General features: G+C 55.4%; 1 protein-coding gene and 1 long non-coding RNA gene across 3 annotated transcripts in view; one reads left to right on the forward strand and one right to left on the reverse strand.

Moving 5' to 3' along the window:
• The window catches only part of LOC144949222 (cartilage oligomeric matrix protein-like), a 51,742-nt gene extending 32,464 nt beyond the window's left edge, over positions 1-19,278 (forward strand). Inside the window, exons 14-23 of one of the 2 annotated variants that reach the window (XM_078879112.1) lie at positions 521-680; positions 1,443-1,561; positions 4,223-4,275; positions 8,552-8,769; positions 10,545-10,723; positions 13,356-13,404; positions 14,376-14,572; positions 15,612-15,784; positions 17,128-17,267; positions 18,643-19,278. In XM_078879112.1, coding sequence (XP_078735238.1) covers positions 521-680; positions 1,443-1,561; positions 4,223-4,275; positions 8,552-8,769; positions 10,545-10,723; positions 13,356-13,404; positions 14,376-14,572; positions 15,612-15,784; positions 17,128-17,267; positions 18,643-18,713 — 1,359 coding nt within the window. In that variant the 3' untranslated portion in view covers positions 18,714-19,278. The remainder of the gene's footprint in view (positions 1-520; positions 681-1,442; positions 1,562-4,222; positions 4,276-8,551; positions 8,770-10,544; positions 10,724-13,355; positions 13,405-14,375; positions 14,573-15,611; positions 15,785-17,127; positions 17,268-18,642) is intronic. The other variant, XM_078879113.1, reaches the window with a different exon arrangement.
• Positions 19,279-21,574: 2,296 nt separating this feature from the next.
• On the reverse strand, positions 21,575-22,176 carry LOC144949161 (uncharacterized). The gene is made up of 2 exons (XR_013640252.1): positions 22,152-22,176; positions 21,575-21,890 (listed from the first exon to the last, which is right to left on the reverse strand). It is a non-coding gene; the product is annotated as an uncharacterized LOC144949161 (long non-coding RNA).
• Between the last annotated feature and the right edge of the window lie 3,087 nt (positions 22,177-25,263).

The raw sequence follows: 25,263 nt of genomic DNA on the forward strand, positions 1-25,263 counted from the left end.
GTTTGCTCAGGATCATCGGAAACATCAGGACCTTTAACAATCACCTGGAGACCCCACGTGACCTGGTCACTCTCACTCAGTCACCTGGAGACCCCACGTGACCTGGTCACCCCCGCTTGGTCACCTGGAGACCCCATGTGACCTGGTCACTCTCGCTTAATCACCTGGAGACCCCACGTGACCTGGTCACCCTCGCTTAGTCACTTGGAGACCCCACGTGACCTGGTCACCCTCGCTTGGTCACCTGGAGACCCCCACGTGACCTGGTCACTCTCACTTAATCACCTGGAGACCCCACATGACCTGGTCACCCTCGCTTGGTCACCTCGAGACCCCACGTGACCTGGTCACCCTCGCTTGATCACCTGGAGACCCCACGTGACAGACGCGGACAGGTGGAGAGGCAAGCGGCGCGTCTGCAGCGACGTCCCGTGCGCATCTCAAACGGCGAACGTGGGAATTTGACAAATGTCTATTTTGTATTTTGCACCTAACAAATGTGACCGCGCATCCGCCGCAGGACAACTGCCGGCTGGTGCCGAACCCCGACCAGCGCGACACCGACGACGACGGCTTGGGCGACGCCTGCGACAACTGCCTGGGCGTCTCGAACCGCGACCAGCGCGACGCGGACCGCGACGGGCACGGCGACGCCTGCGACAGAGACGTGGACGGGGACGGTGCGTGGCCCAAGCCGGGCCCTGCCAAGCCGGGCTGAGTCGAGCTGAGACGAGCTGAGCCGAGCTGAGTCGAGCAGAGCGCTGCGAAACTGAGCCACGCCAAGCCGAGCTAGGCCGAGCCGAGCCGAAGTGAACTGAGCAGAGCCGAGTCGAGCTAAACCGAGCTGAGCCGAGTGGGCTAAATGCCTCCTCCAGAGAGGCAGTTAGCAAAGCAATTGCAGTGCTCCACCGTTGCCTATCGCTTCATCTCACGTCTCGACGCCTTTAAGAGATTCAGCAATCCAGCCCTGCGAAGGTGGGGGTCTGTGGATCACGCAATGTGGACTCCGCACGAGGAAGGGTGGCACGGTGTAGATGTGACCTCCATCTACTTCATCTGTATGGTATAGAGTGTTTCCCCCTCGCACGTGTGGGTTTCCCCCGGGTGCTCCAGTTTCCTCCCACGTGTAAACGTTGGTTAACCGGAAACACGTGCATATGTAGAGGACTGCAGAGCTTGGTGGGGGTGGGAGGGAAATGTGGCTCCGCCTCACCGCTTGGCTGCTGCTGCTGCGGCCTTCCCGCTCATCTGCGGTTCCTCCTCGCGCCTCGTGATTGTTCTCTCGGTGAGCTGATTCTATGCGGGGTGTTACAAGTTGAAGTTATTATGATAAAATCGGGTAAAAAATCTAATATTTAAATCCTGGCCGCATCGCCGCCTACCGTGGGGCAGGATTGTGAATTGTGCTCCTGCCGGGTGATCGGTTGGGGTCGTCTGCGCAGGGATCCCCAACATTCTGGACAACTGCCCGAGGGACGTGAACCCGGAGCAGCTGGACAGGGACTCGGACGGCGTGGGCGACCGGTGCGACAGCTGCCCCAACGTCAGCAATCCCACCCAGGTGCCGTCACCTCCCAGGCGAGGGCCGCTTAGACTATTCAACTAGAAATATGTTTTTATATTTTACCAGGTCCACTGAGCTAAGCAGGTCTTTTTTTAGAAGTGATCTCGCCACAAATTATTGCTTCCATCCAGCAGTGGAATGACAAAGTCCTGTAATATATTGCTTAACCCTTATAGAAATATGGTGAATGCATTACGAGTCGGGGTTATGAGTGATTATTGCCGTATCGTTTGAATCCTGTCTCGTTTGCAGAGGGCAGTCTCGAGACGTCCCAGGTTTGGTGGGGGGGGGGGGTTCGACTGGGGGAGGGGGGTGAGCCGGTAGATTTCAGCTTCTTTAAATCGGGCTCTGCATTACTCAATAACTAAAACCTCCAACCCTACGTCACAAAAAAACCGATGCAATTTATCAGTTAAATATCAGTAAGAGGCCAATGTTTGTGGTCTCAAGTGGGGGGCTGGTGACCCCCTTCGCCGTACGGCCCCTTGGATCCACCGCTCCTCATTTGTCTTGACTGGTGCGGTGCAGTTGGCTCACCTCCTCGTTTGTTTACAGTCACATTGTGAACGTGAATACTGCTTAGATGAGTAGTGGTTACATTCATAATGGTATGCATTGTTATTGGTTACATTAATATTGTTAACATTAATATTGCTTACATTAATACTGTTTGCATGCATGATAGTTACATTCATATTGTTTTCATCAATACCGTTTACATTCATAGTGTTTACATGAATAGTTTATGTTCTGTAATCTTCTAAACAATTATATGGCGTGATATTTGTTGCCATGTTCCATTTGAATACTTGCGTTTGATTATCAACAATATATGGTTATAATGAATACATATATGTTCGAAGAATCCAACATACATTTTAATTACCAAACATATTCGACAAACACAGGGACCAAAAAGCGTATTCACGCATCCAACATCTAACACAAAAAACCGTGAATCCAACAGGCGCGTGCTGATCGTCGAGCGGCGCGTGCTGATCGTCGAGCAGAAACCTTCAAAGGCACTTATCATGCACGCCGGGGTTTGACGTGTGGGTCGCACGCGTGGGTGGAGAGGAGGCAGCGTAGGAGTTAGCGCACCGCGCGCGACACACACACGAACCGCGCGACACACACACCACGCTACACACACGCACAGCGCTACACACACACACTGCTCTACACACACACAACGTGCTACACACACACTGCTCTGCACACCCTGTGCTACACACACACACCGCGCGACACCCACGCACTGCGCTGCACATACGCACCCTGTCATTTTTGTAAGCGACAAGTAGATGCATAATTACAATGCCATCTCATTTATTACAAACACAAAATATCCCGAAATCTCCTTGATAATGCCATGGCGCAGGAACTGGCTGTGGCTTTAACGTCTTCCCAACGTTTTCAGCTGAGGGTGAAAGCATCCATGCATTAGCTCTGCCCATCTGTCTGTCAGCCCGTCTGTGATGGGGTTCGGGGGAATGGGGGGTGGGGGGCGGAGGGGACCCGATGACTCTCGTGAAGATAGTCCGATAAAACCTCAGTGTCGATTTGTGTTGCTGTTCGGAGCTAACCGAATTAATCAATAGTTTGCCTGAAACCTGGAGAGACAAAGCGGCACGAATGTAACTATTTGTAACTATTCGCAAACATGCAAATTAATGTTTGCTCTGACAGCTGCACCCGCCGACTTCAGCACCGCTAATTAACTGCTTCCAGCGACAATCGCATGATCAAAAGCGTCACGTGGCAATCCATACGCGCGCATCATTTTCTTGTCCCTTGTTCCTCATTGAACGAGGCTCGCAACGTCCTGCCGGGGGGGCCTGTCCCAGCTCCCGCGGCCTCAGCGCCGCTCTGCTGGACGAGGCGCCGCCCGCCGCTGAGCGAGGCACAGGAGCGGCGTCTTCTTCAGTGACACGACCAAGGAAACGAGAGCGCAATGATTGCCACCTGACCCTCCCCTCCCTCCCACCCTTCCTCGTTCTATCCACGGTGTCAAGATTTCCCCGAACGAGGAGGCGGGGAAGGTCATGCCCTCCTAGTTTCAGATCAACTCCCCCCACCTCCCAGAGCCGGTCCGACTGACACGTGGCCACCACCTTGACGCATGCGACGCGAGCCGTGGTGGCAGGCGATGCCGCCGGCACGGCTCCCGTGCGCCCCGCGCGCCGTCATCTGCCACGGCCTCGTTACGTCAATTCGCGTCGGCCGATGCTCGCCAGCCCCGCCGGACCGGGCGCGAAGATTTGGGTTGTCCGGCCGAAGCGACGAGCCGCGACGTCCACGGTCGTCGCGGGCGTCGCCCGAGAGACGCGTTGCGAGAGTCACGCGGACGCGCGAATAAAGCACGGAGCAAATGTTGTGCCCCTGGAAACCAAACTTGTCGATCGCTGGAAACCAAAATGATCGATTGGGGAGAGAAAGCTCATCGATCTTTGGAGATAGATGAATGGAACAGGGGTCACCGGAGCCATTGAGCCTCGTTCGGACGTTGCCTCCCAAGGCTCAGATTCCCGGTTTTCGGCTCCACGCAAGCGCGGTGCAGTGCCCCACGCGCCGCGCCGCACAAGGGAAGACCAAATTATCGTCTCGCAGGCACAAAACGTTGACAGCAGTTGTTGTTGTTTGTTCGCGTCTCTGCAGGCCGACATGGACGACGACTTAGTCGGAGACATTTGCGACACAAACGAGGACAGGTAAAATATATATATAGTAATTGAATAACTCAAAATAAATGCGGCACGGATGTCTTTGTGAGCCCAACACTAATGACCGCGTCGTGGTCAAGACTTGAATGGGACTGCATATTTTTTTTATTTTTCCTTAAATGGGCCCCAGCTGCTGGTGCATTGGCCTTAATTGCCTTTGCTAAAAGGGCCCTTCCTGCCAGAAAAGCACAACCGGTTCCACCCCCCACTCCCACCCCCCAACCCTCTCTCACTTGGCCAGTTCACTTTGAACGTGAGCCCTCATTGCTGCGGCGAGGTTCGAATTCTGTCCACGCGGTGCGACTGGGGAAGAGAATGCGGGCGCAGGTTATCCGTCCCCACTCGCCCACACGGCACTCTGCTTCTACCCCACCACCCCCTCTTAGAGTCGAGGTGAGAGGCAGCAGCAGCAGCGCTGTCTTCTCGTGGTCGTCCTCATTCTAAATCGGGCCCCCAGTGCCGCTAGGCGGTCGGGCTGCTCGCAACTGGAAGGTCGCAAGGTCAAATCCTGGTGTGCGGACGATGACTCGGCGCTATAATCCCTCCAGGTCGATAAAATGAGCACCACACTGTGGGCTTGTCCTCTGTGGAATTTCCCGCACCGGCTAAGGGCTGTAAACCGGAGATGAGCGCCACTTCGATAATCACCTGAGCTGGAAATCGCGTTGACGTGGCCTTCATGCCCGATTCCATGACGCGCTCGTCGCATGAGCGCCCGCGCAGAGCGAACTGCGGCGGGGACGAGCAGAGCGCGTCTGAGGCCCGGCCTCTCACGCGCCTCTCACGCGGCCTCTCACGCGGCCTCTCACGCGGCCTCTCACGCGGCCTCTCACGCGCCTCTCACGCGGCCTCTCACGCGCCTCTCACGCGGCCTCTCACGCGGCCTCTCACGCGGCCTCTCACGCGGCCTCTCACGCGGCCTCTCACGCGCCTCTCACGCGCCTCTCACGCGCCTCCCACGCGCCTCCCACGCGGCCTCTCACGCGGCCTCTCACGCGGCCTCTCACGCGCCTCTCACGCGGCCTCTCACGCGCCTCTCACGCGCCTCTCACGCGCCTCCCACGCGCCTCCCACGCGGCCTCTCACGCGGCCTCTCACGCGGCCTCCCACGCGCCTCCCACGCGGCCTCCCACGCGGCCTCTCACGCGGCCTCTCACGCGCCTCCCACGCGGCCTCCCACGCGGCCTCTCACGCGGCCTCTTACGCGGCCTCTTACGCGGCCTCTCACGCGCCTCCCATGCGGCCTCCCACGCGGCCTCCCACGCGGCCTCCCACGTGCCTCTCACGCACCTCCCACGCGGCCTCTCACGCGCCTCTCACGCGCCTCTCACGCGCCTCTCACGCGGCCTCTCACGCAGCCTCCCACGCGCCTCTCACGCGGCCTCTCACGCGCCTCTCACGCGCCTCCCACGCGCCTCTCACGCGGCCTCTCACGCGGCCTCCCACGCGCCTCCCACGCGGCCTCCCACGCGCCTCTCACGCGGCCTCTCACGCGGCCTCCCACGCGGCCTCTCACGCGGCCTCTCACGCGCCTCTCACGCGGCCTCCCACGCGCCTCTCACGCGGCCTCTCACGCGGCCTCTCACGCGCCTCCCACGCGGCCTCTCACGCGGCCTCTCACGCGCCTCTCACGCGGCCTCCCACGCGCCTCTCACGCGGCCTCTCACGCGGCCTCTCACGCGCCTCCCACGCGGCCTCTCACGCGGCCTCTCACGCGGCCTCTCACGCGGCCTCCCACGTGCCTCTCACGCACCTCCCACGCGGCCTCTCACGCGCCTCCCACGCGGCCTCCCACGCGCCTCCCACGCGCCTCTCACGCGGCCTCCCACGCGCCTCTCACGCGCCTCCCACGCGCCTCCCACGCGGCCTCTCACGCGGCCTCCCACGCGCCTCCCACGCGCCTCTCATGCGGCCTCTCACGCGGCCTCTCACGCGGCCTCCCACGCGCCTCTCACGCGCCTCCCACGCGCCTCCCACGCGGCCTCTCACGCGGCCTCTCACGCGGCCTCCCACGCGCCTCCCACGCGCCTCTCACGCGGCCTCTCACGCGGCCTCTCACGCGGCCTCCCACGCGCCTCCCACGCGCCTCCCACGCGGCCTCTCACGCGGCCTCCCACGCACCTCTCACGCGCCTCCCACGCGGACTCCCACGCGCCTCTCACGCGGCCTCTCACGCGCCTCTCACGCGGCCTCTCACGCGCCTCCCACGCGGCCTCCCACGCGCCTCTCACGCGGCCTCCCACGCGGCCTCTCACGCGGCCTCTCACGCGGCCTCTCACGCGCCTCTCACGCGGCCTCCCACGCGGCCTCCCACGCGCCTCTCACGCAGCCTCCCACGCGGCCTCTCACGCGCCTCTCACGCGGCCTCTCACGCGCCTCCCACGCGGCCTCCCACGCGCCTCTCACGCGGCCTCCCACGCGGCCTCTCACGCGGCCTCTCACGCGGCCTCTCACGCGGCCTCTCACGCGCCTCCCACGTGGCCTCCCACGCGCCTCTCACGCGGCCTCCCACGCGGCCTCTCACGCGGCCTCTCACGCGGCCTCCCACGCGGCCTCTCACGCGCCTCTCACGCGCCTCTCACGCGGCCTCCCACGCGGCCTCCCACGCGGCCTCTCACGCGGCCTCTCACGCGGCCTCTCACGTGGCCTCCCACGCGGCCTCTCACGCGGCCTCTCATGCGGCCTCCCACGCGCCTCTCACACGGCCTCTCACGCGGCCTCTCACGCGCCTCTCATGCGGCCTCTCACGCGGCCTCTCACGCGGCCTCCCACGCGGCCTCTCACGCGGCCTCTCACGCGGCCTCTCACGCGCCTCTCACGCGCCCTCTCACGCGGCCTCTCACGCGGCCTCCCACGCGGCCTCTCACGCGGCCTCTCACCCGGCCTCCCACGCGGCCTCTCACGCGGCCTCTCACGCGGCCTCTCACGCGCCTCTCACGCGGCCTCTCACGCGGCCTCTCACGCGGCCTCTCACGCGGCCTCTCACGCGGCCTCTCACGCGCTCAGTGCAGAGCAAATGAAGCAAAGCAGCTCATTTGCAACCCTATAGCAGCAGGCAATGGGCAAATTACATAATGCATTTTTTAATGCCCTAGGCATGAAGTGCTATTAATGAACCTATGCCCTTCCAAGCCCACATTCGTGCTTTGCATTTCTGAGCCCACCCCCCCCCAGCCTTCTGTCTCTCTGGGGGGGGGCAGGCGAGCGAGCGTCTGTTTTGTTAACCCGCCAGTCGCCGTGGATGGATGTCGCCGCATCCAGCCGAGGAGCCGGTAGTCTGTTCAGGTGGAGGCTGCGTGTTATCATCAAGATTGCTCTTTCCTCTGCGATTTCGGAGGGCACGCTATAAAATATGAATCTGTGTAATCTTGACGTGATTGGGCTGTAATTGGGAATGTATTCGTGTTTTCAACTGATTGATAACAATTATAATAATTCTCATTTCGTAACGAGCGCATATTTCGCGAATCGAACTCGGAGGCGCGGAGATGTATTTTGGGATTCTTTCACGATCGTTATTAACGCTGCCTTAGCAATTAAACAAAATGTTACGGGATTGCTTGTCAAATATGTTCAGTCAGTGGCAGAGTGGCTTGCGCTCGGCACAATGAAACCCGATGGGCTAAGTTCAATTCTTGACAAGTCAATCTAACAACTTCTTACCCTGTCAGAGCAAATGCTGACCCCATACATTAGTGGGACTTTGTGGTTTACAGGAGTTTAGCCCCAACAGCTGCCCCGTCAGCTTCCGTGCCGCTAATTAAATCCATCCGAAGACCAACGCGTGGAGGAAAGCGTTGCTGAAGCCACACGCTCGTGCGACGAATCTTCCTCCCCTTGTTTCATCTCCGATGACCTTCGTCCGCTACGGCGTCGGAACATACGGCTATTTGCGGAGGTTCGCGGTTCGGTTCCGGCAGGCCGCCCCGTTTAATACTGCAACGGCGTTACCCGTCAAATACTACGCGGTGTTTACTTCACGGTGGAAGTTAAAGATCTCGTGATGTCATTCGAAACGAGTGGGCCATCGCATGCCACTGTCATGGTCCAAAATCTGCCAGATTAAAAAAATTACGTGGAAAATCACTCGATTGGGATTATGCACACACAGCAAAATCACCCCCTACTGTGGAACACAGCGGCGGTGCCTTCCTTCGTGGCGATCGCCCTGCGCTCTTTGGAATGACGGCGCCCCTACCGCACCGGCTTGAATGACGTCCACTGTCGTACTCGTCGTCGTTGTGCGGCGAAACTTGCACCGCAGCGACGGGGACGGAGTGCAGGACAACCGAGACAATTGCCCCGAGGTGGCCAACAGCTCGCAGCAGGACACGGACGGGGACGGCCTGGGCAATGAGTGCGACGACGACGACGATGGCGACGGAGTCCTCGACAGCGACAGTAACAACGACGACGACGGCGCTCAGCCCGGGCCCGACAACTGCCGGCTGGTGCCCAACCCCGGGCAGGAGGACGGAAACCGTGAGCACCACGCACACACACACGCGCACACACACACGCACACACTCACACACACACTCTCACACACTCTCACACGCACACACTCACACACTCTCACACACACATACACTCTCACACACTCTCACACACTCTCTCACACATACACACTCTCACACACACACACGCACACACACACACGCACACACATTCTCACACGCACTCTCACACACACACGCACACACACTCTCACACACACTCTCACACACACACACTCTCACACACACTCTCACACACACGCATACACACACACGCACACACGCATACACACACACGCACACACGCACACACGCACACACTCACACACATTCTCACACACTCTCACACACTCTCACACACACACGCACACACACTCTCACACACACACGCACACACCCTCTCATACACACACACACACTCTTACACACACAAGACAAAGATCCCCCGTATAGCCTTAACAGACTGTAGGTGCAAGTGCTGTTAGCGAGCACCTATGAAGGCCAGCACTGTACACGAGGTGGTGGGTGACCAGAACCATACCCGGCCGCCTTTGTCTCCCTAGTTGCGATGTTTGCCGGGTACTAGTTTTGAGGCTGAGTCGACCTAGGGGAGGCCCGAGACAGGTTAGGATAATTGTCACTGGTGTTGGCTGTGAGCGGGAATGGAACCCGGCTTGCCGGGTTCATAGCACAGCGCAGCGTAGCGCCAACTGCTGCACGAATGTTGGTGCTGCTGCCGCAGTCGCCGCACGGGATTCACTCACTCAGTCACTCACTCAGTCACTCACTCAGTCACTCACTCACTCAGTCACTCACTCACTCAGTCACTCACTCACTCAGTCACTCACTCACTCAGTCACTCACTCAGTCACTCACTCACTCAGTCACTCACTCACTCAGTCACTCACTCACTCAGTCACTCACTCACTCAGTCACTCACTCACTCAGTCACTCACTCACTCAGTCACTCACTCAGTTACTCACTCACTCACTCAGTCACTCACTCACTCAGTCACTCACTCACTCACTCAGTCACTCACTCACTCACTCAGTCACTCACTCATGGGGAGAGAGAGAGACGACTCGGAGGGGGGGGGGGACGACAGACGAGCAGCGGGAAGGCAGCAGCAGCCACGCGGTGAGCCGGCACCAACAATTGCCCAAGCTCTGCGGTCCTCTAAATATGAACGTCTTATTGGCCAATTCATAAGTGTTTACATGTGGGAGGAAACAGGAGCACCCAAAGCAAACCCAACAGATGGAATCGGTCCTGAAATTTGAATATTGTTAAACAGAACCTTACATCATTAGACCTCCTTTGCCAGCCTTGAGCCTCGTCTCAATTGGCGTCCTCTGGTCTAGCACCAATTGAGACGAGGCTCAAGGCTCAAAAGAAAGCCGTCTCTGGTGTGGACCAATTAGTTTCCAGGACAATGCATATATTATTAGAGTGTTTTTTTGGCATTTTTACCACAATTATCGTGGTTAATGCACACATGATTCCTTGTAAAAAGTAGAAAAACCCCTATTATTAGAACCTTACATTGATAAATACAAACACTCAGTGTTTTGTCTCTGATGAGTATCAATATCATACAAACTCTCGGGGTCTCGAGGGGTGAGGGTGGGGGGGGGCGATGCGGGGCGCCGTTAATGTCCACGCCGCAATCAGCGCGGCAGGAAATGAAATAAAATCGGAGCTTGACGCTGATTCTTGTTTGGCGTTGTGCGTCCCGCGCTGGTGGGGGGTGTGGGGGGCAGGCAACGGCGTGGGGGACGCGTGCGAGGGCGACCTGGACAACGACCGCGTGCTCGACGTGCTCGACGTGTGCCCCGAGGACGAGCACGTGACCCGCACCGACTTCCGCGCCTTCCAGACCGTCGTGCTCGACCCGGAGGGCGACGCGCAAATCGACCCCCAGTGGCTCGTGCTCAACCAGGTTCCCCTGCGCTCACCTGCAAACACAAAGACCCCCTCGGTAGCCTCCACACACTCGTAGGGCAAGTGCCCCCCTCTTGCGTAACAACCCCCAAGCCCCCCCCCCCACTCCCCTCTGCGCAATGGGCAGCACGTGGCCTCAGCCCAGCCAGCCAGTCAAACTTTGCTTCTCATGTAATACTATGATTACGCTTGCTTAGCCATAGCGTCCCTCAACCTGGCTGCGTGAGCTGCCACTCTGCGGGAATTGTGAAGGTTGTGGGTTTACTCTCCAACGCACGAGCGGGCTGCTCAAGTCGTATCGAATTGGCACGTTCTGTTTACGTGGCAAAGCCCTCACTAATTGGCTGTGTCGGGTGGGAGCGAGTTGGACGACACATTTATAGTCATGCGATCTCACCCTTAAAACCTTTAATATACAGTAATATACTGTGTTATACAGAAATATACTGTATTATACAGAAACATACTGTATCACGGAGGTGTTAAGGTTAACAAACATTACATCGAAGACGCTTGGTGCAGCTGCAAGCGATACGTCACGTGCGTTATTGCTACATTTTGTTGTGACCACTTTGTTCCTCCACTTAGCGGGTGAGACGACGGTAGAAGCACTTTGTATATTTAGACTTCATTACGATCATTAGCACGCCTATCTACTCAGCAAAGCCTCACTGGGTGTCTTGACTCTTTCAGTAGAGTCCTGATAAGTTTTCGCAGTCGGGGGCGATTGTTGCTATGTTCCGTCCCAATTGAGTAATTAGCAGCGTCATTCTTTCTAAATTTAGCCACTGTTGATCATGACGTCGGCACACAATGGCCTACCCTTGTGAATGGCGTCACAGGATCTTTGAACGTCCACTGTGAAGCAGGCAGTGCGCGATACTTTTCCGGTGAATTCACCCGCAGTATTAACCAGGGCGGCCGCTCGAATCGATCTTTGCAGCACGCGGCGAGCGCGCCGCCTCTGGCCCACGATTGGTGACGCTGGAGGCGAGGCCCGAGGCGCGTGCAGCAGCCGCGGGAGCGGCCTCTCGAACCCCCTCCACCCCCCCCCCCCATCCGCGTCCCCCCCCTGCCCCCTGTACCCATGCGAGTGTTTATATATTTAAAGCGACATTTTAAAGATATTGAACATGGTTTAACATATTGTGCTTGTCCCGGGCTATAATATACTCTTGTGGCCCTGTTCTCCGCATTCAAAGACAAATATGCCCCGTTCAGCATCAACAGAATGTTGGGGCAAGTGCTGTTAGCGAGTAGCACCTATGAACGTCGGTACGGCACACAAGGGGGTGGGTGGACAGCACCACGACCGGTCGCCTTTGTCTCCCCAGTCGTGATGCTCACACATCGCACTAGGGACTCACTCGGACCGTACGCACGCACACTTCAAAATCGAGATTAAAAACGATTTGTTTCATAACTGCACCTCCAATTAGCACAGTTGGCTACATATGATGCGTAAGAAGTTCAACACACATACATACACACACATACACACATACACACACACATACACTCGCGGATATTAAAAAGAACATCACTGCCAACTGCAGAACAGAGCTCACGCCATGCTGCCATGGTGCTGTCTCACCTGAGCAGGTGGTAGATTGAACGAGTGAATGGGTGGGTAGTTGATTTAGTGAATGGGTGGGTGGTAGATTGAACGAGTGAATGAGTGGGTAATTGATTGAGTGAATGGGTGGGTGGTAGATTGGACGAGTGAATGAGTGGGTAGTTGATTTAGTGAATGAGTGGGTGGTAGATTGAACGAGTGAATGAGTGGGTAATTGATTGAGTGAATGGGTGGGTGATAGATTGGACGAGTGAATGAGTGGGTAGTTGATTTAGTGAATGGGTGGGTTGTAGATTGGACGAGTGAATGAGTGGGTAGTTGATTGAGTGAATGGGTGGGTGGTAGATTGAACGAGTGAATGAGTGGGTCGTTGATTGAGTGCATGAGTGGGTGGTAGATTGAACGAGTGAATGAGTGGGTCGTTGATTGAGTGAATGAGTGGTTGGTAGATTGAACGAGTGAATGAGTGGGTCGTTAATTGAGTGAATGAGTGGGTGGTAGATTGAGGGAGTAAATGAGTGGGTAATTGATTGAGTGAATGGGTGGGTGGTAGATTGAACGAGTGAATGAGTGGGTCGTTGATTGAGTGCATGAGTGGGTGGTAGATTGAACGAGTGAATGAGTGGGTCGTTGATTGAGTGAATGAGTGGTTGGTAGATTGAACGAGTGAATGAGTGGGTCGTTAATTGAGTGAATGAGTGGGTGGTAGATTGAGGGAGTAAATGAGTGGGTAATTGATTGAGTGAATGGGTGGGTGGTAGATTGAACGAGTGAATGAGTGGATCGTTGATTGCGTGAATGAGTGGATGGTAGATTGAACGAGTGAATGAGTGAGTAATAGATTGAGTGAATGAGTGAGTAATGGATTGAGTGAGTGGTACCCTCTGGAGAGGCACGAGTGTGCTAGTTGTGGGCAGAAGCCTTCATCCAGAAGTGGATTGGCAAAGTGCTGCGCATTCCTATGTAATCATTGCTCGTATTATTTATATCTTTAGCACACGAACCTGCTGTGTGCATTAATGCCCGATTATATTTTGTTTTACTTTCGCCGCAGGGACGGGAAATTGTACAAACAAGAAACAGTGACCCTGGACTTGCGGTAGGTAAGTGAGCTGCCCCCCCCTCTCCGCGTTATGGGCACGGAGCGATCCGCACGCCATCGCCGCTGATTGAGCCGCGGGCGATACAAACGCTGCTCTCAGAGAAGAACATCGGAATGTCGACACAGGAATCATCAGCGAAAGGCCACGGTGAGTTCATTGGCTTGCCACGGATGTAAGCTCGGGGCACTCCCCGTCGTGGGCGAGCCGACAGCTTCCCCGTCATCATGTCAGGGGACGGACAAGAGGCACCTGCGACATTTTGAACAAAAGCCTTGGGATTGTTGAGTCCGTGTGTTTCTCTCTTCGGCAAGGAGACATCGATGCTGATTGTGCTGCTGAGGCAACCTTGAAGCACACCGTAGCTCTCGCACGCTCAGCTCGTGTGTGTGTGTGTGTTGAACGTCTTTCCCACCGTACGTTGCCAACCGTGCTGATCAGAAGTACGGGAGAAGGACAACACACTGACCACACAAAGCAGTTCTCAAGAAATTAGTTTTCGGTTTGAATGTAAAAGTGCATCACAGCTCCAGTGGCTTCCTCATATGGGAAGGCAGAGCGTTCCAGACGGCCGCAGAAGCGCGTCTGAACGTGCGCGACGCAGCCGTGGCCCTCTTTGTTCGCTGGTTATCCAAAAGCCGCCGTGAGGACGGCCGGAGTTTGTGTGGTGGGTTAGGCTCCTTGACGAGATCAGCGAGTCGTGGTGGTTCATCTGTGGCGAGCGCTTTGTGTGTCATGAGCGCGACCCCACAATGTAGCAGATCAATGAGGGCGAGCAGAGGTCGCGCTACCTCACGGTTCGTTGTCCTTCCCCCGCGCCTCTGGTTTGCACGGCCGGCTACGTACGGTGTGATTCGTAGTTCGACGTAGACGTCCACACACAGCGCCGTGATCTCAGCACAGCAGCACCTCGCGCTGCCGCCGGGTGCGATCTTCTCACTGCGGACCCCCCCCCCCCCCCGTGCCCCGCCAAGGCTTCACCGCCTTCAACGGCGTGGACTTCGAGGGCACCTTCCACGTGAACACGGTGGCCGATGACGACTACGTGGGCGTCGTCTTCGGCTACCAGGACAGCGCCAGCTTCTACGTGGTCATGTGGAAGCAGGTGGAGCAGACCTACTGGCAGTCGACGCCCTTCAGAGCCGTCGCCGAGCCGGGCTTGCAGCTCAAGGTTGGTGGGGGCTGGAAGGGCGGGGGGGGTGGGGGGCGTTCGGCGTGAGCGGTCAGACCAGTTCGTGGACGAGGAGACAGCCCGGCGCTTGGTTTGCACGGACCCAGCGTCGCGGCCAACGGACGAGCCGTCGGGTTTTTTTGTTTGTTTCTAACCAAAAGGGAGAACACGAAAGGTGTTGGTTCTTGTGGCATGTCTGGGGCGTCTCTGTCATTAGCAATTTGACCAGGGCGGCCGGGCGCCTTCCTGTGCGGGGCTTCTGTGTCCGTCCCCTGTTCTGCGTTGGGCTCCTCCGACTTGTCGGGTCTCCGACCACAGCTAACACAGTGTAGCCTGCATGTTGGCTCAAAACACCCTCATGCTGGACAATCACCTGCATGTTGGCGAGTCATCGAACCAAGACGGCCACTGCATCGCGCGCTTTCCGATGCGCTTCCGCGGCCGTCTGGAACGTTCTTTCTTACGTTATTAGGAAGCCACTGGAGCTATTCACTTTAAGTCATCATCATCATCTCGCTTTACAAACTAATTTCTTCAGGACTGCTTTTTGTGTTAGTATATCGTCCTTGTCTTGAAACTGTTGGATTGTGGTTTGTTTTTAGTTGTCCTTCCCCCACACCTCTGATTAGCACGGTTGGCTACATACGGTGTGAAAGAAGTTCAACATACACACTTTACATGTTACTCAATTGGGATTACGCGCAGCAACGTCATCGCCACCACCCCCACTGGATCTGGCATGTAAGCGTGCGTACGTGCCCACGTGCTGCGTGCGTGCACACGTGCTGCGTGCGTGCCCACGTGCTGCGTGCGTGCCCACGTGCTGCGTGCGTGCACACGTGCTGCGTGCACACGTGCCCACGTGCTGCGTGCGTGCACACGTGCTGCGTGCGTGCACATGTGCTGCGTGCGTGCACACGTGCTGCGTGCACACGTTCTGCGTGCGTGCCCACGTGCTGCGTGCACACGTGCTGCGTGCGTGCACACGTGCTGCGTGCGTGCGTGCACACGTGCACACGTGCTGCGTGCGTGCACACAGGCAGTGAAGTCGCGGACGGGCCCCGGGGAGAGTCTCCGCAACGCGCTGTGGAATACGGGCGACACGGACGGCCAGGTGGCGCTCCTCTGGAAAGACCCGCGCGGCGTCGGCTGGAAGGACCGCACCTCCTACCGCTGGCACCTGACGCACCGTCCACAGGTCGGCTACATCCGGTGAGACGCGCCGTGAGCTCCGACGATCAGCGAGGCGGGGGGGGGCCTCACGGGGAGAGAGGACCCACGTGCAAGATCACAATCTGAATCTTTATCGTTACTGAAACAAGAGCTCCATCAAAGAAGCCTGTTCGCTATACTGCCTCTGACTGATGAAAGTAAAGTAATAATGATGCCCTTTCATTCAGAATCAGCATCTTTATTTATCCTAGAGGAATCCGATGAGCTATGAAGCTCTGTTTACAGATGTCCAGTATGGGTGGGTCGGCAAGTATGGGTGGGTCAGCGAGATAGCGATAGGGCACTCGCGTTTCATCATAATTTAGTTGTGGCTTTCGTGGATTGCAGAGATAGAGAGAGGCCAGAGAGTGAACGATTGTCAGAGACTGCAAGATGATCAGAGGTCTATCCATGGTGTATTAGTGCAGTCTCCCAACTATTTGGCCGCTTTATCTATGAACTATAAAAAGGGCCATTATTATCACCGCACTTGTTTACCGAGGAAAGCCTCACTGAGTCTCAAGACACATTCTCAGGAGGGTCCTGCCAAGTTTTCGCAGGAGGGAGGAGAGCGGGGTCACGCTGCTGCTCCGTGTCATCCCAATGGAGTAATTTGCTGTTAATGTGCAGCTTTGTGATGTTTGGCCAGTTACATTGTATATATATATATATTTTTCATCATAAGGGATGCAGTGTTATTGATGAATTGGCTGACTTTTATTATTTGCATTGGCTCGCGACTTAGACCAAGGGTCCATTACGGAGTTTACTAACCGGTAAACCGGTTACCATTTTCAGAATCAATTACCAGTTCCGAAATTCAGTAACCGAAAAAATACACCGATTTTAAGCAACTGTGTCAACTGCCGCGCTGGGAGATGGAATCTAGCCGGCAACCCTGTGGGGATCGCAAGTCGAGTGCAACCCTAACCAGCAGCCTCGTGTCGTGTGTGTTGCTCGAGGCGTTTCTCTACGTGCGCTAAACCGGTACTAACCGGTTTTTTACCGGCTTTTTCCACGCAGTTACCCATCCTGCAACAAACGATCGTTGTCGAGCGTTCGTGAGTTGATTCGACGACTCCGACCCAGGATTGTCTGTAGAGGATGGCGACGTACGTGTGCGTGTGTGCGTGTGTGTGCACGTGTGTGCATGTGTGCGCGTGTGTGCGTGTGTGCGTGTGCGTGTGTGTGCGTGTGTGTGCGTGTGTGCGTGTGTGTGCGTGCGCGCGCGTGTGTGTATGTGTGTGTGTTTTGGCGTGTGTGCGTGTGTGTGCGTGTGTGTGAGTGCGTGTGTGCGCGTGCGCGTGCGTGTGCGCGTGTGTGCGCGTGTGCGCGTGCGACAGGGTGGTGCTGTACGAGGGCTCGGAGGTGGTGGCTGACTCCGGGGTGGTGATTGACACGACGATGCGGGGTGGCCGTCTCGGCGTCTTCTGCTTCTCCCAGGAGAACGTCATCTGGTCCGACATGCACTTCCGCTGCAACGGTGAGAGCCGCTGTCTGGCACTGCACGCGCACAAAGACAGAGGCAGATATTGCCCGTGTAGCCTACTCAGGCTGTCGGGGCAAGCCCTCCACTCCAAATTAGCTCCAGAGAGCCCCCTCGTAGATGACGTTTGGCCTACTATTCCACGTTGGCCAGTCAAATTGCAAAAAGGTGGAAGTCCCCACACTCTACCCCACCACAGGTGAACAGCCGATCGACTCCCCTATTAGATAGCGAGCACCTACGAAGACTGGGGGTGCAGGGTGTGGCCGGAACCACACCCGGCCGCCTTTGTCTCCCCGTGCTGATGTTTACACAGCGGCATGAGATACCCACTTAAGGCTGGCTTGGCAACATGGGGGAGGCCCAGGAGTGGTTCAGATGATCACCACTGACGTTAGGCGAAGCCAGGGAGTCGAACTCAGGTCGCTGGTTCTATAGCCAGAAACAGGTCTGAAATGTGTATCTCCAGAAGCAAGGCACTTAATTCAAGACAAAAAGAAAAACAGAGTGTTTGTACTCTGGTAAATATCAATAACATATCCATTTTCATGGTCTCAAAGAGGGGGGTGGGGTGGGGGGAATCACCACCATTGCCCCCTACACCGTTTGTCCGTAGCGTAACAAGCTAACCACGAACCGCTCCGCTCACCACACAACACAACACACCTGTCAAGACCTGCCGCGGATTAAATCATTCATCGTTAGATATCACATTACTCTCTTGACCTCTGGACAGAAGTGTCGATAAATTACCGTCACTTGTGCCGAAACGTTTCCCGTTCTTGAGAGGGCACGGATACAGCTATGCAGTTCCTGTTTTGTACACTCTAAGCTATAAAGAAACACAGATCTTGCTGTTGGAAGTGCTCCTGTCGACCAGGGGAAGCGATGGTAGATTGCACCTATTTGGTTGGTTCAGTGCAATTATATTATCATAAAAATGTAGTATGGCTATGAAAGCCTACGTTTTAAATTAATAAGCGAGTGCATTTGGTATTCACGCCATTCGTCTAGCGCAAGGCTATGATTAAGGAAGGCGCTGCTGCTGCTGCTGTTTGACAGACACAGTCTGCGGTAGTTTGGCGGTAGGGGGCGATGATTGCCACGCGTGTGATCCCCATTGAGTCATTTGCGGCGCCATCTTCGGCTGATTTCTCCCTGTGACGCCAGCACGCAGCCGCCTACTCTGGCAAATGGCGTCAGGGGGAGCTTTAATGTCCGCTGTGAAGCAGATGGCACATCGTGTTATACACATTTGTATACACCGCAGTAGTAATCAGGGCGGCCGCTGGATTCAAACCGCGAACCTCTGCGACAAGGGGTACAGGCGATGTATCGTGTTTTAGTTCTACTGCTTGTTCTCTCTTTTCAGACACGCTTCCTCGTAACTTCAACGCTTACTTTCGCAAGAGGAAGAACATGGCCCGGAATGGTCGGATGTGAGCCCAGGACAAACATCATATGAATCAACATGAATCGTGTGTGTGAGTGTGTGTGACCCTACAAGCTATTCATATTCTGCCGCTATAGAATGTTCTGGCACCCTGATCTGAATCTACAAGACAAACAATCATGGAATATTGTTACGTGAATAGACATCATCCCGAAAAGATGGCCGTATTTTGTATGATGTGAGGGTAGTAATGTGAACTTGTGTTGACCTGCGCAGTATTCGCTCGTTCTTGTAGAGAGAGAGAGAGGATGACTCAGAAGCTCGAGGAGGAACCTCAGACGAGCGGAAAGGCAACAGCAGCCACGCGATGAACTGGCGATATGAACAATTGCCCAAGCTCTTTGGCCCTCTATATAGTAAGGTGTTATCAGCCAATTAATGAGTGTTTACATGTGAGAGGACACGCTAATTAACCCTTTCCTTTATGCTTTCAGAATGGCCACGTTATTTATCTTGTTTGAAAATAAAACGCACTACATTCCAAAAACGATTACAGCAATAATAATACGCTTCTTGAGATTTATACTAAATTCAAATAAAATTATTGTTGTCAAAACAGAATTGTGTAATGTTGTCATGACAAGGTTTGCTGGCAGTGTTGTGATGCTTATTACGTCAATGTCTCACCGGAATTCATTGTACGTGAGGCACGGGCCAGCAGTTGCGCAGTGGCTAAACACACATTGCTCCATGTACCTGACGCACCAGAGTTAGAATCCCATCCAAGGCCAACATCAGTGGCGAGCAAAATATCTGAACCAGTCCAACCCCCCGCCACTCTTACCGACCTGCACCGACCAGCGCGGTGAAGTACGGCCAAAAAATGTAACGTTTTGCAACTACCACCATGTGGAGGCCTTCATCCAGCAGTAGATTGACAAGACTGTAAATGATTATCAATTGTACTCTTCTTCCATTAGCTATAATTGTAATAGAGGCAGTGAGGTGACGCGGAGTGTAAATTGGGCCCTGGAATGAATGCGGAGGGTGGGAGAGAAGCTTTTATTGTCGTGTGGCGAGAGAGAGAGAGAGCGAGCGATGGTGGCCCCATTAAAAGCGGCAGATGCATTACAAACGTTACTCCCTCCACCTCTCCTCGCATCCTTCACTGACAATAACTGCACAGTTCATCTTGGTGCTCATCCTCACAGCAGATTACACGCTCATCAATGGCTACTTCATGTCAACCCTGGTTGATAAGGGAGCTTAAGCGGAGACCATTAAACAGGAGGGGGTGGGGGGGGATGAAATGGGTCAGAATGTGGCGGTGAGGTCACGGGGACGCGCCGATGACCCAAATGTTTCCCTTGCGACGTCCTTGCGACGCCGGCGGCTCTCGGCGGGCGTGGGACTGAGTGGCGCACCGACACGGGCCTCGCTTCAAGCAATGAGCGGGACATGTCGAGCGAATGATATATGTACGTGCATGTTGAACTTCTTTCGCGCCGTACGTAGCCAGCCGTGCTCATCGGAGGTGCAGGGAGGGGAGCCGGGGCGACACGATGGGAGCTGACTTCGGTGTGTCTTTGTGTTTGGTTAATAATAATACTCTCGTTTTATATCGTGTCATTCGTGCTAATAGAATCCCATAACGCTTTACATTAATTATATATCAGGACAAAATCCCATATACAGCCACTATCAAGCAAATTAAAATCCTACTAGCAATAACAATTACAATGCACAAATAAAGAAGTGTCACTAAATAAACCAGCACAAACAACAAAAAGCGTGATCACAACACAATCCCAACTTCCCAACTCCTGAGATCGATCTGTGTTCGCACCAAGAATCACGATGAAACTCGATCATCATTTATAGAGGGCCGCAGAGCTTGGACAATTGTGGGCAGCGCCGGTTCCCATCGCGCGTGGCTGCTGCTGCCTTCTCGTCTGCGGTTCTGAGTCGTTCTGCGGCGGCAGCGTGGAGTTACGAGTTGACTGTATTCTTGTCCGTGTCGTGTAAGTAAAAGGCCACGTTGAAGTCTCACTCAGAGTGGCTTTTCAGGAGCGGCGATGTGATCGTCTTGGGTGCGGCCATGTCGCGATGGTGAGTCAGCACACTGCACCTGCAAGTCTGGAGGTTTCCGGTGTAATTCGATCTCCCAGCGGGGCCGTGTTTTAAACCCTGGGAAGTTGTTTAAATGCCCCCCCCCCACGTCGCTGTCCACTCAGCAGCCAGATGCGGACCCTGAAACTTCCCAGCAGAGTGGTAGGGGGGGGGGGCAATCCTGACATTACAATATTTGTAAAGAAGGTCCCCTACATCAACAACAACTTTTAAATACGTATTCTCTGGTATCAGTTCAATATGAATGTTCCGGTTCTCAATGGGGGAGCAATTCCCTTAAACGCCCCCACCATGGGTTTGTCACTGCCAGCAATATGGGTACTCCCACCCCTTCTACGCTGTCCGGCCAGCATGGAAGAGTAGGCCAAATACCCTCTCGAGGGGCTCTCAAGAGCTGTCTCTAGTTGAGGCCCTTCTGCCAGCAGTGCCGTGAGCGAGCGATTGCAGGACTGCACCTTTTACCGTTTTACTGTCACCTGTGTGAGTGACGGCGATACCGCTCAGCACCCCGCAGGGACAACTTCACGAGCCTAACTTCCTCTCCTGCTGCCTCTCACGACCAGCTCGCCTTCTCGCGGGGACGTTGGGGACTTTCACAAATCTCGACGTGACTCACCAACCCTTGCCTCCGAAGCCCTCCATTCCGAGTCTGCAGTCAACATGGCACCACATGGCAACGTTTCCAACGTTAACCCAACGTTGGCATGTTCACCGGGACGGTGCGTGTAAAATGTTATACACAGGCTTTCACGACCAATACTATGATTCGTAATTGGTTTATTTTGGGTGAGGTCTTGGGTCGTGTGGAAAGTCGTGTCGTCAACTCTCCTCCACCCGACACAAGCATCACGTGAATCCCACCGTGCCGGACGTGTTCACTGCTTCGGGAGCACCGCCGGCGGCCTTGCTGGAGAGCGGCCTCCACGGCGTCCGCGTGGCTGCCCGGCTCTGGGACGGCGCCAGGCAACTTGGTGGTGGAACCCCATTGGCGGCGGTGGGGGGGCGGCTAACCCCGGGGTCGGCAGCCTGCGGCTCCGAAGCGGCGCGTGGCTCTCTCGGGGACTGCCTCGCGATGACGTTCACGTGCGGTGCGGCTCCTGGAATACGGTGGGGAAGGGGGGTGGGGGGTTTCTTTTTACCGAATTCGAAAACAAAAAGTGGCCCTTCTCGTGATTGCCGATCCCCCCTGGGGCCACCCCCAGAGACTTCCGGTGGCGGCCCGCGCCCGTCACGGCGCGCGCCCGTCACGGCGCGCGCACCGCGCGTAACGGGCGCGGTGCCGTCACAGGTGAAAGAGTTAACGCGGCAGCGGTGGTCCCCGTGTTCGAGCCGACACGTGTCTCCAATTAGCCGCCTACCGCATGACACCATTTCGCCCGTCGCCCCGGCAACCGCTCCCCGGCTCGCATAGAAGTCAGCTATTTTTACGCCTTTTCATCGGCAATCTCCGCCTCGCCAAGCGCCCCGTCTCTCCCGCCGCCGTTGGGTGAGAGAGGGGGGGGGCTCTCGGAGCGAGCGGCACGGTATTGGCCGCGTTGGCGGTGGGGGGGTTAGCAGCGGATCTCCGGGTGGTAGAGAGGTGGGTGATCGCCCCCCACTCCCCCACCACCTCAACTTCACACTCGACACATCACAAAGTGATGTTGTGTTATCCACAATACTGATTTTATTTTTGGGTTAGATTGCATAAACATAAATGTGTCGTTAACCCGCCATCACAATATTTTCAATTTGAGTACGACGTTTCGCAGGTGATTACAACAGCTTCATCAGGAGATTGTCCAGAATTGTGAAAAAGTATTCCTGTTTCGGTCTTAAATAATTATATTGTATTGATATTTACCAGATCATACACATCGAATGATGTGTAGGAGGTGTACCCACCAGCGGGAGTTCGATCGAGTGAGGTCTGTCACAGAGAAGGGCACAGCAGCAGCAGCAGCAGCAACGATAGCGGTGGCCGCCACACCAACTGGACAGACGAACAAACCGCGTCCCTTGGTGATGTGTAGGTCATTTGTTTTTGTCTCTCACTCCGCTAACAAGATTCCCAATCGCTACTCGAGTGGCTCCAGCTCTGCGGCTCGCGCCCTGGGTAAGGGTCCTCATGGCAGAGCCGCCCTCACGTCAGCCAGCACCTGCCGCATCGACGGACTTGCGTTCACATTCAAAGGCAGACTTTTGTGGAGCCCAGATGACATGTCGTGGCTTCGCAGCGGCGAGGGTTGGTGGATCACACATGGGCACACGTCGTGAGACTCCCTCGCGCGTGCGCGTAGCGAGGAGCCGCACCCTGGCTCGCCACGACAAGAAGCGGTGCGGCACAGTGCCGACTCCATCTCTTCCCTCTGCACGCGTGCGTGTTGAAGCTCTTTAGCACTGTGTCCTTCCTCGTGTATAAACATTCATTATTTGGCTGAAAATATCTCAATATAGAGAGGACCGCAGAGCTACTTTACCGCTTAATAAACACGCGTTTAGAGTATTTGGCTACTATAAATGTCCACGTGATAAGCGACTTCGTTGAGCTATCGTTTGTGGCCAGGTCGCTGCTGAAAAAGAGCGATACAGCTAAGCGGGCCTTAGCTGATAAAATAAAAAAATTAAAAGTTGAATAGTTGAGTTTGTCTGTGGTTCCTTCTCGCGCCTCCGAGTCGTCCTCTGTTGTCGAGAATGAGCGGATGCTGTGTGGCGCCTTGCAAGTTGACTTATTTTGTAATGATGTCATGAGCGATGACCTGCGACTGTCAACGCCGCTGAGAGGCAGCAAACGTTCGCGATGCTCGGCACGACGTCGCGACGTTTCGCTCCCCGTGCCTGGAGCGTCTCCCGTGACAACGACGAAGCAATTCATGGGGAAGCTCCCATCACGTGGAGCGAAGCGTCGGACGTCGTGCAGCGGCGACAGCACGAGCGTGAACATCTCCGTAGCTGCATTCTCAACTTTCAGTAGCGGTTAGCAAAGCTTCAATCGTGTAAAATTGACACTTTTATCATGACGCTTGTTTACCGAGGAAAGCCTCACTGAGTCTCGCGACTCTTGCAGGAGGGTCCTGCCACGTTTTCACACCAGGGAACGATGTTGCCACGTGTATGTGTGGATGTTGAAATTATTTCGCACCGTGCGGAGCCAACGGTGCTAATCAGAGGTGCGTGGGGAGGACAACAATATAAGCACAAAAAAAGTTCTCAAGAAATGAGTTTTCAATCCAGATCGGTGTTCTTCATTGCAAGGCCCCAGGGCTACTAGCGGCCCCTGGTGCTGCTGTCAAACGCCCAATGGTTTCAAATGTGTGGCGGCCCTCACGCTGGTGATGTCTTATCGGCGAAAGTGGCACCCCTCTGAACATTAGTGAAGAACGCTGCACTGGGTTTAAAGTGCATAGCTCCAGCGGCTTCCTAATATCAGATGAACGTTCCAGACGGCCGCAGAAGCGCATCTGAAAGCGCGATCTAGTGAACGTCTTTAGGTAATGCGCAGGTAATTATTTCAGCAGTGGATTGTTTTGGCCATTATCATTATCACTTGAATTGTTTTTAGCTTAAGGCAAGAAACAGGGGGGGGGAGAACATTCTCCACACATACAGAGCGCCCCAGTCGGGAATAGAACCCAGGCCGTTCTTGCTGTGTGTGACACAACTGTGTCACCCTGCCGCCCATGCAACGATGAATGCCACGTCAATGTCTCCGCCTATTGAGCTGCACCAGCAGAGGGCGATGCGTGTCGATGCGTTGTTGCCGCGTGAGGCATCTCAACACCGAAGCGCCTCCCCCCTCTCTTCCTCTCTCACGCTATGAGGTCCATGCCATTCTCGTCATTGCCGCAAGTTTATTGGCAACATCGGTGATTAAAAGCTCAAATTCAGTCAATGGTTTTGTGTTCCCGTTTTTTTTAAGCATGGTAATGAACACCAACAGCCGACATTCGCCACGAAGTGGTGGTGACGTCACCATTGCGCTTGTGCCAGGCTAGGTGCACTCGGAGGTCACGTGAATCGTGGACGGATTGCTGATATGGGACGCAAGCAGGTGCCATGGGTTGACCGACTGAGCTAATAATTAACAGCAATGCCAGAACAACCATTCCCGTGTGGCCAACACGGTGTGGAAATGCCCTCATCCAGCCGTTGATTGCCACAGGCAATGATTCTTGTTAAACGGACATTCAACGGCGTTGTCCGATGAAGAGACTGGTCCCTTGACATTACCATCGGAATGTGGATTTTCCTTTCCTGATTCGCGAGGAAGACCGCCGAGAAGACACTACAACAGTTTGACCTTCGAAGCAACATTCAGCTTCCCCAGATGCTACCGACGTAAGGCCGCGCTTGTTGGGGAGCCGCGTGACGACGTCTCAGCGGCGTCGTCTTTCAACTCAGAGCGCCGCTTCTCTGGGGGCCGCTGGAGACACTGACGAGGAGGAGGAGAGTCTCGGCCGACGTCCACGCGCTGACGCGCTCGCGACGTCC

The sequence above is a fragment of the Lampetra fluviatilis genome, chromosome 53, assembly GCF_964198595.1.
Source record: "Lampetra fluviatilis chromosome 53, kcLamFluv1.1, whole genome shotgun sequence".
NCBI classification, from domain to species: Eukaryota; Metazoa; Chordata; class Hyperoartia; order Petromyzontiformes; family Petromyzontidae; genus Lampetra; species Lampetra fluviatilis.